The sequence below is a fragment of the Rhizophagus irregularis genome, chromosome 11 (assembly GCF_026210795.1).
Source record: "Rhizophagus irregularis chromosome 11, complete sequence".
Classification (NCBI taxonomy): Eukaryota; Fungi; Glomeromycota; class Glomeromycetes; order Glomerales; family Glomeraceae; genus Rhizophagus; species Rhizophagus irregularis.
Genome location: NC_089439.1, coordinates 649746 through 662081, shown reverse-complemented (window position 1 = coordinate 662081; position 12336 = coordinate 649746). Strand labels below are relative to the sequence as shown.

At 33.8% G+C, this 12336-nt stretch overlaps 3 protein-coding genes across 3 annotated transcripts; 1 reads left to right on the top strand and 2 right to left on the bottom strand.

The window, feature by feature from the left end:
- Positions 1-68: 68 nt before the first annotated feature.
- Positions 69-1683, bottom strand: OCT59_002688 (uncharacterized protein; the record flags this gene model as incomplete). The annotated part of the gene is made up of 2 exons (XM_066145087.1): positions 69-409; positions 591-1683. 2 exons carry the CDS (start codon positions 1681-1683, stop codon positions 69-71), a joined length of 1434 nt encoding a protein of 477 aa, XP_065995839.1.
- Positions 1684-4037: 2354 nt separating this feature from the next.
- On the top strand, positions 4038-5374 carry OCT59_002687 (uncharacterized protein; the record flags this gene model as incomplete). The annotated part of the gene is made up of 5 exons (XM_066145086.1): positions 4038-4107; positions 4182-4261; positions 4330-4636; positions 4835-4924; positions 5025-5374. The coding sequence occupies 5 exons, from the start codon at positions 4038-4040 to the stop codon at positions 5372-5374; spliced, it is 897 nt and encodes a 298-aa protein (XP_065995838.1).
- Positions 5375-6157: 783 nt separating this feature from the next.
- Positions 6158-7880, bottom strand: OCT59_002686 (uncharacterized protein; the record flags this gene model as incomplete). Its single annotated transcript, XM_066145085.1, has 5 exons — positions 6158-6332; positions 6396-6539; positions 6642-6988; positions 7133-7215; positions 7436-7880. The coding sequence occupies 5 exons, from the start codon at positions 7878-7880 to the stop codon at positions 6158-6160; spliced, it is 1194 nt and encodes a 397-aa protein (XP_065995837.1).
- Between the last annotated feature and the right edge of the window lie 4456 nt (positions 7881-12336).

Sequence of the window (12336 nt, the reverse complement as noted above, 5' to 3'; positions counted from 1 at the left end):
AATAAGTCGTTGATAGTACCCTCAGTATCCTCTTCGTCCCAGTCATTGATAATTCCATTGGCAGCTTCTCACTGGCGTTCCATATCAGTTTTTGGATACTCCTCTAGGATTTCTCGTGCTTTACCCTTATTTGCTCTCATAGTTTCATAACCAGAGGAGGTAAAGATAATTTTGGCATCACAATTCTCTTTGTATATTCTTATTATATTCGCGAGTTCTTTATGGCTAGGTGTTTTAGATAAGTTTTCATTATATTCAATCAAGTCCTTGAAGCGGTTTACTACCTCCCTAAGGTAGTACTGATACTTGTCCTCAATACGCGTTGTGGGACATTCCTCTACTCCAAACACGAGTATTTCCCAGTTATAGTCATCTGACGCATCTTGGTACTTGGCCCATAATTCCTTACCTGTATTATAGAGATTATCAAAAGTATAGTCCTTTGAATTTTTAATCCACGACTTGCGATCTCATCAGTGTCTTTCATGCCAAGCCCAGTGTGCTTGAGTGCCTTCCTTTGGTTCGGGATCCCGATCGACTTCTAGTTCTGTGTCAGGTTCTGGGATAAGTTGCTCAGAAGCCGGTTCTACTATTGGGTTCTGTAGAAGATTTGGAATCTGTGAGGGATTCGGATTTTGTGGAAGATTCTGCAGGTGACTTGGGTTGTTGCTCAAGAACTGGGTCCACGGTTGTAGAATCCGAGTCTGATAATAAGTTGTCTAAGACATCATAGTCATCTGGCTTGGGGGCAGACAGTTTTTCAGGAACTGGGTCTGCAGTTGTAGAATCTGAATTAGATAACAAGTCATCTAAGACGTCGTTGTCATCTGGATCTGGTTGTTCTTCCCTTAATTCTTGTAGACGTTCTTTTAAGTGATCAGGCTTTGGTGGAAGTAGTGGAGGAGCCCTTTTGGAAACTGGTTGCTCTTTGATAACATGTTCGAGTTTTTTCTTAGCGGATTTCTCTTGTATGTCTTGTGGATTGTTAGATGGATTATATATATTTGCCAAGAACTTCTCCAAAGCTTTGGGGTCTGATGCAGGTTTCTTAGAAGTCTCTATTTCAATTCCTTCTATGTCTATCTCATCTGTTTCATGTATCCAGTTTTTGCCGAAGTATTTCTTATAAAGGTCCTCTCTGGATATGCTGTAAACTCGTGGTGTTGCCTTACCCACACGTATTTTTTTGCTATTTATACCCAATTCATTCGATAGGATTCTAGAAGCATTTATCTTTGATAGGGGTGAAATGCAATGAGTTTTGCAATATGAAGTATATATCCTATAAAATTCTTGAACAGGTAGGTCGGTCATATAATTTTTCATTACGAGGTATGTATCCTTTATAAATTGGAATAGCGGTGGAAGAGTCGAGATGATATATTCCTGTTTGGATGTTGTCATGGGTGGCAGATTTCCATTGAAGTTCGGGTAAACGTCTGCGATGGCTCTCAAGTAAGCATAGAATGCCTTACTGGCACCTGGATATTTCATAGCATCACCGAGTTTTTTGAAGTAGTTAAGGTCTCCCTTGTGGGATGGTGATACATCTGAGAATACTGTGCGCCTATCGTCATTCTCCACTCTGAGAGCATTTTCGTTGGTAAAGACGATAGTTGATATAAAGTTTTTGTAATGTGTTGGTATTTTGTATTTTTCGTGGATTTCCATTATATCACTCATTACTTTATCTTTTAAAGAGCGATACAGAGAATTCCACTAGCTTTTTTCTGTGGGTATTTCCTTGTGAAGAAGAAGAACCTTACCCTGTAATTGCCCATTAAAACTTCCAAGAATCGTCTGAGGATCGCTGGTCTTACAAATGAGTTGAGTACCTAGGACGCTGCGCTGAATAAAATCTGTTATAATACCTTTGCCCCAACCCTGTCCAGATTTTAGGTAGAGAATTGAGTACATCTTCTATCCAGCTGCCACACCGGCCAACCACTTAATGATATACTCAGTGAAATTCCAATCACCCGAACACCAAATATCCTGAATGTGAGAGAAGATAAATTTAACCGCGAGGTGAATTGTAGACTCAAAGGTGGATATCGGACGCAAGACGTAGAGAAATCCTGGGAAGATATTTAGATAGAGTTGGCCGGTTAAGGATCTGAAGATTCGCTGTTTATGGGGATCACAGGTTGCAATACATACATCAGTATTCTTAACCATAAACCACTTGTAGATGTTAAACTCAGTCTTTTGAGAAGGTTCTTGATCAGGTTGTGTGTAGAATGCCTTCGTGATTGGACAGATAAGTTTACCAATATTTTTGACAATAACGTGTTTCAAACTTTTACTATCTGGGTTCCACCAGAAAACCCCATGAGGATCTGCACAGGGAATGAAATAACTGCAAAGATGAAGAAGGGTGATGGGATACGAAAAGGAGTATGAGAAACAAAAAAGAAATGATGGGAAGTAAACAGGAGAAAAAAAGAAATAATGGAAAATGAAAAGATATAATAGAAAATAATGGGAGACGAAAAGAATGAAATAATGAGAAGTAAGAGGAGGTGAAAAATGATGAGAGACAAATAATAAAAAAAATGATCGTGATAAGAGGTTGGGTAGCAAAAGATAATGATAGGAAACCAAGTAAAAAATAAACCATAAAGTAAAGTTAGTAAGAAATGAAATATAAAATAGAAACAAAATAAAAAAATAAATAAAAAAATAAAATACATACCTTTATTAATTTTAGAACTGAATAAAATGTGTAAGAATGTAAGTTAGAAATAAAATAAAAGTAAAAAAGAAAAATACCTTGAGATTGAAAGAACTGAGGAAACGAACCTCAAACCTAAACATGACACGATCATGTTGCCAATCTGGCCAATCAAAAATATCAATTCCCAATATAATCTATATTATTTTAATATTATAATTATAATATAATATATGATTTTTATTAATAATTTTTGTTTAATAACTTAATTATTACCTATATTAAATTCCTAATTATAAACAAAAAACTGCTGTAATCATATTTACTTAGTATTACATTATAATACTAAAATTTTCTATTTAAACAAACTCATTAGTTCCAGTGCGAAAAATATCTAATTTTTATAATAGACTGTAAATATTACTAAACTTGAAAAATTGAATTCACATAATATCAATTGAAATAATGATTTAATTGCTATCTATTGAAGATTAAAGAACGCGTGAAAGGTTATCATTTCACTGAGCAATCCATTTTGATCTATTTGATCATCTTTTTGACTACTAATTAGTCATACTTATATAGTTGATTTTTGCATTATAACTAATCTTAAAATAAAATTATGTACGATGTAATTCTTTAATATAATAACTAGAGTAATTGAAACAATGTGTTTCTATGTGACAATTGTTTTACCAATTGATTATCGTACCATCAGTTAATACATGTTACAATCACATTTATATTATATTTTATCACACGGTTCCTATCTAGTTAAAATTTTAGGTAAAAAGTCCATCAATATTGGAATAAAAAATCAATTATTATTAGTTAAAATAAATATATTAAAGGGCTTCATGGTACGGATATTTCACAGAGTCACATGATTTTCATGGCTGCACTGAAATAACTATTACATATATTACTTATATGTACATTATATCATATACTGTTTCTTTTATATCACATTATTACAATTAAATATTATTTAATTATTTAATTAAAGATTATTACTCATATTACTCATTACATTTAGATAGTTCTGATCTTTTTTTTCATCGGGTGCAAATTTTTGTGTGTGATAATTGTATCCATCTTATTAAAGTGTAACATTCTTCTCACGAGTTTAATAATGAGAATTCATTTGAGCTATGAGTCATCCTTTGAGTTATTCTATACATATATAAAAAAACAATATATATATACCTATACATACATGAATTTAAAAATACGCAAAAAAAAAATTTTTTTTTTTTTAAAGAGAATCAATTTAATGAGTAATAAACTGAGTAATTTGTACTTTTAATATATCATCTGACATAACTACATACTTAATTAATATATACATCCGTCTTAAATCACAATGAGCAGTATGAATAACTTTAATAATAACTATGCCTTACCCTCTAAGGCAATCATGGAATCAGGACATGGTGAGTCTAATTTTTATTTACCAATTCTATAAATAACAAGAGAAAGAAAATTTCTTAAATATTTTTTACTTTAGATATAGGAATGCATCGCAGAGATGGCAAAGAAGAGTATGGAGACCCAATATATTTACAAAAAAATTCTACTGCCGTACAAGTACGTCTAAAAGTTTAGTTTTTATTAAAAGTTCATGCATTGATATTTACTTTTGATGTTTTACATAGAGAGCGCTGAACACCCTTTCAAAAAGACTCAAATGGCGATCCAGTGCCAATAATAGCAACAATATCAAACGAACCCACATTACCAATCACAACAATGCCAGATGCGCTATGTTTCATATATTCAATGAATTGTTGTCCAAGGAGGAGGAAAAAGAAAAAAATGAAGGGAAAAAGGAAGAAAAAATTGAAGAGAAAGGAGAGAGTAATGAAGATGAAAAAGGAAAAAATGAAGAAAAAATAAGAAAAAAGGAAAAAAATCTCATGGAACAAAAGACATTTTTATGTCAGCATCTGGATCAGTTAACAAGTTGGATGAATATATTGGAACTAACTAACAACTTCATGATACGTCCAACATGCATAAACATGTCCTGGATAACAAATCGCAAAAGAATAACGGAAGTCTCTTACGGAGCATCTGTTATAGCCCTGAGAATAGCAGATAGAATTCCCTTAGTTATAATTTGAAAGAACAACGATTTGTTTCTTTTCCCTCAAAATCCAGATGGAACGATATGTCAAAGTCAGGAGATGTGGGACTATGGGAATTGTGCAGAAACAAATCCCTGGACCCACTTAACCAAATTGAAACCTGGTATTCCGATCAATACATGCTCAATCAATATGAGAACAAAGCAAATCAAGCTATCTGCCAGAATTGCACAAATTGCCAGATTACTTATGTGAACAGTTAGATAAAAATAATCAGTTCGGATTTTACCAGGTCACAAACAAAGATTCATTGGGCTCTATAGATGCAGAATACACTGAGTTTCTCAATGAAACATTTGGAATCACTGGTGTCCAGCCAGTATTTATAGATCATTCTGGATTCGTCATCTGGTTATTGGATAAAGTTGGCAATATGTATCAATGGAATGAAATGCAACGAAGCCTAAGGTATATGGAAAAAGATTTTATAGATGGCCTCACAAATCATTTTATATACCCAGAAAAACTTTGTGAAGTTATGGAGGACACGGGTGAGCTAATTCCTGTAGAGGAGTTCAAGCGTAAAATGGAAGAAAAGGCAAAAAGAATGTAGGATAACCGTATAATTTTAAAGAACATTATTAATTAATTATTTGTATAAATTATATAAATTAATCATAGTTCTGCAAAATGGGAAAGCTAAAAGAACATTCTGCATATTTGTAAATTTATTTGTATATTTGCTTATCTTGATTTATTTGTATATTAAAGTAATACTTATCTTGCATATTTGTAAACCAATATATTCAGTTGTTTTCCAATCACACGTTTGCAGTATTGTAATTATGTAAGCATTCTGACCAATGGCCCAGAATTTTTGCCAAGAAAAAATTTTTTATTAATGCATGTGAAGAATAAATACAAAGAATTGGAGACTTTACTCGTGATACATGACGTCTATACAATTGTCTGCGAATTGCACAATTATTCCTTAATAAATTTTTTCTGAGCAGGTTCCTGAGGCCTTTCTCAGGTCAGTCAGGTGATTAAAAATATGATGAAAGCAGGACACTATACCACGCTAAAAATGGTACTTTATTTAATTATGACAGCGAATGATACGAATACACTACACATTCTAAGATACTGCGCAAGTGTAGTCCTAAAGGAAAACTAAATCTGAAACATTCATAAGTTTTCATAAGTATTTATAACTATTCATTACATTATTTAGGTCTTAAGAAGTATTTATATAAACATTTCTTTGAACATTTCTAATACTATTTCTTATAATATTTCTCAGACCTGTTCGACTAGGCTATGCTTATACCGAGATCTCCTCCGATCAAGCGTTGATTGGGTGATTCGAGTCAACAGGTTTACTGTCCATTATTTCTTAGTCGAAACTAAAGTCAATGTCATCGAATACCTTAATATCACCAGGTTTGTGGTCAACTATTTCATCATCGAGACTAAAGTCAATTTCAGCTTCTCCGGAGCACATGAGTTCTTCGTTTAAAGTTATAGCATTCCGTTTATTATGTAACATCATATTAGAGAGTGAATGACATCTTGTTGTCAGAGGGCAATTCTTTAATCTAATTTCAAAATGTGTTTTTTACAAATTTATCTACAAGCCCTTCCTAAACCAATAAATTCTTAGTTCTTCATGGATCTGCTCGTTATAATCAGAGTTGGATTCATTATATCCATCATCATCTGGCATCTCTTCATTCGTTTCACTCATACGACTAGTAATTGTCTTCGATTGACCTGTTCTATGATGTGTTCAGTAAGCTTTAAAATTTTGTCAGCACTACACGTGACCTGCTGAATCATACGCTTTTATCTTTTTTAGAGTTACAGAATTATATTCATACCCAAATAACTTATTGATTTTTCTCGCTTTGCAGGTCATTACACATAAATATCTATCTGAAATGCCTGTGAAATATGACTTCATATCATCATAGATCTGCTTTCTTGCAGTCTGATCTGTAAGCTTCTTATTATTAGACCTAAGCTCCACGACTTTTTCTTCGAACCTTTTGGAGAATAAATACCAGGCTGTAATTTCTGCTCGCTTTGCTATGATCGTTTTACCCCTTGCAACATTCACTTGGCAGAATGAATTGGCAAGTTTTTTGATGCTTATTGATCTGGGAATTAAGGTTCTAGGAGGAGTAAACTTTATAGCTTGAAGTCGACTGTCTGGTGAGAATAGTACCTACAACAAATTTTGTACAAATTCGGTAGCTATGTTCGAGAAAGTCCAACCATTCACATTATTCTTGGTCGGTTGTAAGCTATCAGAAGAATTTGATAGTCTCAAAGAGACCCTCTCTTCATTCTCCAGTCTTTCTATATTTACCTTTATCTCTACCTCCGGGCAGAAGGTAGGTGAAGTATTGGTAACGGCTTCTTCTTCATACGAATTTTTGGAAAACCTGTTAACTTTGTTAACGGGTTTTATATCACGTGATAAAGTTGGGAATTCGCTTCTGAGGAAGTATAATTGTCAATCTCTGGCTCATACGACTTTTCAACATTATTAACAGTTTCCGCTACACAGTATCAGAGTCAGCTGATTCGCGCTAGAGTGGGTTACTAAAGCAACCAAGTCTGCCCTGAAGGGCAAGTTTCTTCTCCCTATTTCTCTGCCTTATTTTTTCACCAATGCTCTTCTTATATTGCTCAAGCATGAAAGCGGAGCAAGCATCCATTTCTTCATCCTTGGTTGCCTTGGTATCTGCGTTAATGGGTGCTGAGAATCCTGAGGGTGACACATCAACAACTGATTCCTCTAACTTCTGTGACTGTTCATCCACTACCAGAGAATCCTGCCCATCCTTCACCGAAGAGCCCTGTTCCACTTTTGCAAGTCTATCCTCAAGTTCTGCATTTTTTCGCTCTTGCTTCTTAATTCTGATCCCATATTCCTTCCTGAGTTTCGCTACCTCACGTTTAAGATCAAAATTCTCAGAGGATAGGCCACCAATTGTCTTCTTAAGCTTGTCAATTTTTTTACGATCTATCTCAAGCTCAGCCTCAAGCTCAGTGTTGCACTGTCTTAATAAATCAAGCTCGGATTGGTTAACTGCAGTATCATTAACTGTCATGTCTCATGCATTTACAAGATTTCTTTTTTTCTTTTTCAAAATTTTTTGCAACTTTTGCAACGGACCTAACGGACCTAACAGACTAAGACACAAAATATTATAACTTTTTTAAAAATGATAACCAAAGGCTATGACTACATATTCCAAGAAATCCAGATACTTGCCAGTCTCATTAAAAGTCATTCTCTTGTAGGGTATTAATATTTAAGTTAAAGGAGCGCGTACTAAAATAAAATGAGCTCACGAAAAAAATCTTTTCTCATTAAGTGTTACCTTCTCCTTGCCAGGATATCACCTTCTCTTTGCCGGTGATAACGAAGATTATGGCGCAGTAAAAATCACGTGATTTAAAAATCAGATGATTAATTAGTAGATCAATCATTATGTAATCAAATAATTTTGTAGATCTGATTAACGTTACAATTGTTATTTTTGTTATTTATATTATTTATGTTATTTTTATTATTTTTATTATTTCTTTTATTTATTATATTTATTTTATTTACTTTATTTATTTTAGTTATATTATTTTCTTTATATTTTATTTTTATATAAATATCTTTTGATTTTTCTTAAGTTAAAGTGTGTGTGTCAGTGTGTCAGATAGATAGAAAATAGATAGTATAAGTTAGGGATTAACTTGTATTAACTATTTAATAAACTCTTATATTAAAAATGAACTGTGATTGTGTTATATTTTGCGTATTGTGTTTTTGCGTGTCTTGCTGATATAAACTACGTTATAGCTATTGACTCCCTAACGTTTAGTTATAGTTGACAGAGTCTGAGACGGACCTGTTAACAAAGTGGTGATTCCTGCCAGGTCATAAGAGATTTATGACCATACAAGATCATTTCGAACAACAATTACAATTAACTACTCGCCATACTGCTCAACATCTTTCAAATATAAATCCACCTACTACTGTAGATCATTCTTGTCGTATCTGTTATCCTCCACCTCTTGTTTTACCACCTGCCTTTCAAAATTTCTGGAATTGGATTAGTAACTACTTCTTTGCAGTTAGTTATACCTCCTACACTATAAGGGCTTTACCTATCTTCTGTCAAGCATTTCAATTAGATAACAATAGAATCAAAGGACTCCAAGTTTTAATCCTATCTAGTAAACTACTTTTTAGTATTAGATACCAGCAAAGACCTGATCCTATCAGAAATCTAGTATTTTTCTTCTTCAATCTTACTCATAGAACAAACTATTTTAATAATCCTGTTACACCTCAATTAGTTGCTCAACTTAACACTGATATCCAAACTGAAAGAAATAATAACCCTAATAATCTCATAGATAACCCTCCTGTTTATAATCAAAATATGGCTGACGAAGCTGCTATCACCAATGCTTTGCAAACTGTTTTTGGTAATAATGCTGCCAATCTTTTGAGCATAGGAAGTAATATTGCAAAAATTGAACCCTTTTCTGGAAAAGAAGATGAAGATCCTATCGAATGGTTAGCTATTTTTGAAAAGGCTGCTGCTACTAATGGTTGGACTACTCCTGAGAGAAAACTAGCAGTTGCAGCTTCTTATTTAAGAGGTGCTGCATCTGATTGGTATGATACTAATTCTGCTACAATAGGTAACCACTGGGAATCTGGACAAAACACTGGCAATAATTTTACAGACCTTTTTAAAAAATATTTTGCAAATGATACTCGCAAAAATAAATGGTATCAGGAATTACTCACCTTAAGACAAGGTAGTAATGAAACAGTAGATGATTATGCCACTAAATTCCAAAGGTTATTAAAGAGAGTTGATACTACCAATGCTATTCCTGATGCTCAGAAAATTAGAATGTTCCTTTTTGGATTAACTCCTACTATCACTCCTATGGTACATTTACAAGATGCTAATACTTTATCTGATGTCATTGGTAATGCAAGAAAAGTTGAAACCGGATTAAATTACGCACATTTAGGACCAAGTGTTACTGGAATTGCTACTAAAGTAGCTACTGTATTAACCACACCTGCAAAAACTGAAAGTCCTCAAATGGAAGCAATTGAAGCATTAACTCAACAAATGCAGAAACTTTCACTTAACTATGCAAATTTATCTAGTGCTTTATTAGCTCAAACTCAACCCATTCAACCACAACCTGTTAGAAGAATCCAACCTGCGAGATATACTCAACCAAATAATTTAACCCAAACTTTCAGACCTAATAGACCCAGAACTGATATAAGAGATATCGAATGCTACAGATGTGGAGAAAAAGGACATTACGCTAGAGATTGTATGTCAGAAAGAAATGCAAGAAGACCTCAAAGAAGAGATGCTCATTATTTGGAAACATATGAAGAAACTTATGATTCTTATGATAATTATTATGAAGATGAATATTATCAAGATTATTATGATGACAATTATGAGGAAGCTGAAGCCTATGTCACTACTCGTTCTAGATCTCAACCAACCACTAACTATAGGCCAAAACCTAAACAACCAAGAGCTGTAGAAAATATTATTTCATCTGAATCACAACAAGAACAGAGATTGAGAAGACCCCAACCAAGACAAAATATCAATATTCCAATGGATGAAGTTATTGAAACAACTGCTACTCCTGCTGTTCCACCAAAAAGAACTGTTAAAAGAACCCCAAGAATGCCCTCAATTATTGAACAGATGCCTCCTTATCGCATTTCAGATGACATATTAAATATGCCATCTTCAGCAAAGATTGGACAACTTTTGAAATATAACGACCAAAAGAAAGATTTTGCCAGAATTTTGAGAAGACCACCTAAGACTCAAGAAACTAACTATGTAGATAGAATCTCTGATTCGGAAGAAGGTGATACTAGAGACACCACTGCTGTGAAATGTGCAGTGAGAATTAAAGGAGATCCTGTTTATGCAATTTTAGATTCAGGAGCTGCTGTTTGTGTTATCACCAAATCTCTTGCTCGAAAGTTGAGATTGGAAATCACTAAACCCTCCAACACTATTGTAGTCACTGCAGATGGGACAAGAAACAGAGCCTTAGGACAAATAGAAAAAGTACCTATAGTAATTCAAACTCTTCTTATCCCTACCACTTTCCATGTTATTGACTCAAAGGATGAAACCCTACTCTTAGGAACTGACTGGTTTAGGCGTACCAGAGCTGTACTTGATTTCAATAATAAATCAGTTCAATTGACTTTCCTAGCTAAAACTATTCTTGCACCTATTTCAATTCATATTGGAGAAGTTCCCAGATATGTATCTTTCCAAGAAGAAGAAATTGACAATGAAATAGACGAAATTTTTGATGAATATGAGTATGAGGATGACCTAATTGAAAAAGAAATTCACCTTCTTAATAGTGAATCAAGTGAAGATGAAGAAATATGGGAACAATGGTATCAACAACCACTAAACTATAACCCTTGGGATGAAAAGGAGGAAATTCCTGACCAATATAATTTATTAGAAGATATTTTAAATGATTACCTAACTGAAGATGATGAAGATAAAACTGATAATCCTGCACTATTCTTAGCTCAAGCAGAAAAAGGAAATGAGTGGAATATCCAAAAAGACCTACATGTTGGACCGCTTACAGATCATCAACAGACACAATTCCAACAAGTATTGAACAACAATGAAGATATTTGTGCAAAGAGCCAGACTGATATTGGGAGAACTGGATTAATTAAACATCAAATCCACACTGGAGACGCTGCACCTCAAGCAAGAAGTCCCTACAGAACTAACCCTAAGAAGAAAGAATTCCTTAGAGAAGAAATAAAGAAGTTGGAACAACAAGGAATGATAAAGAAATCCATGAGCCCATGGGCTGCACCAGTAGTAATAGTAGACAAGAAAGGAGGAGACCTGCGAATGTGTGTTGATTATAGACCGCTCAATAAAGTTACAAAACCTGATGCATATCCCTTACCTCGTATCGATGATTTGCTTGAATCCTTCAGAACTGCTAATTGGTTCTCTACATTAGACCTTGCTAGTGGCTTTTGGCAAGTGGAAATGGATCCTAAAGACAAGAAAAAAACAGCTTTTATAACAGATTTTGGATTATATGAATTTAACGTCATGCCTTTTGGATTGAGGAATGCTCCAGGAACCTTCCAAAGGTTAATGAACTATGTATTACAAGAGTTTTTGGGAAAATTCGTGGCTGTTTATTTAGATGACATAATTATTTACTCAAAGACCTTTGAACAACATCTGGATAATATTACTCAAGTTTTCCAAGCGCTCAGAAATGCTAATTTAAAAATTAAGCTGAAGAAATGTTATTTTTGCCTTCCTAGTATTGCTTTCCTTGGACATATCGTAGGAAGAGATGGTATAAGAGTTGATCCTTCAAAAATAGAGAAGATTAGAAATTTTCCTGCACCCACCTCTGTTACTGAAATTAGATCGGTTTTAGGATTATTCTCCTATTACAGAAAATTTATCAAGGATTTTTCTAAAATTGCGAAGC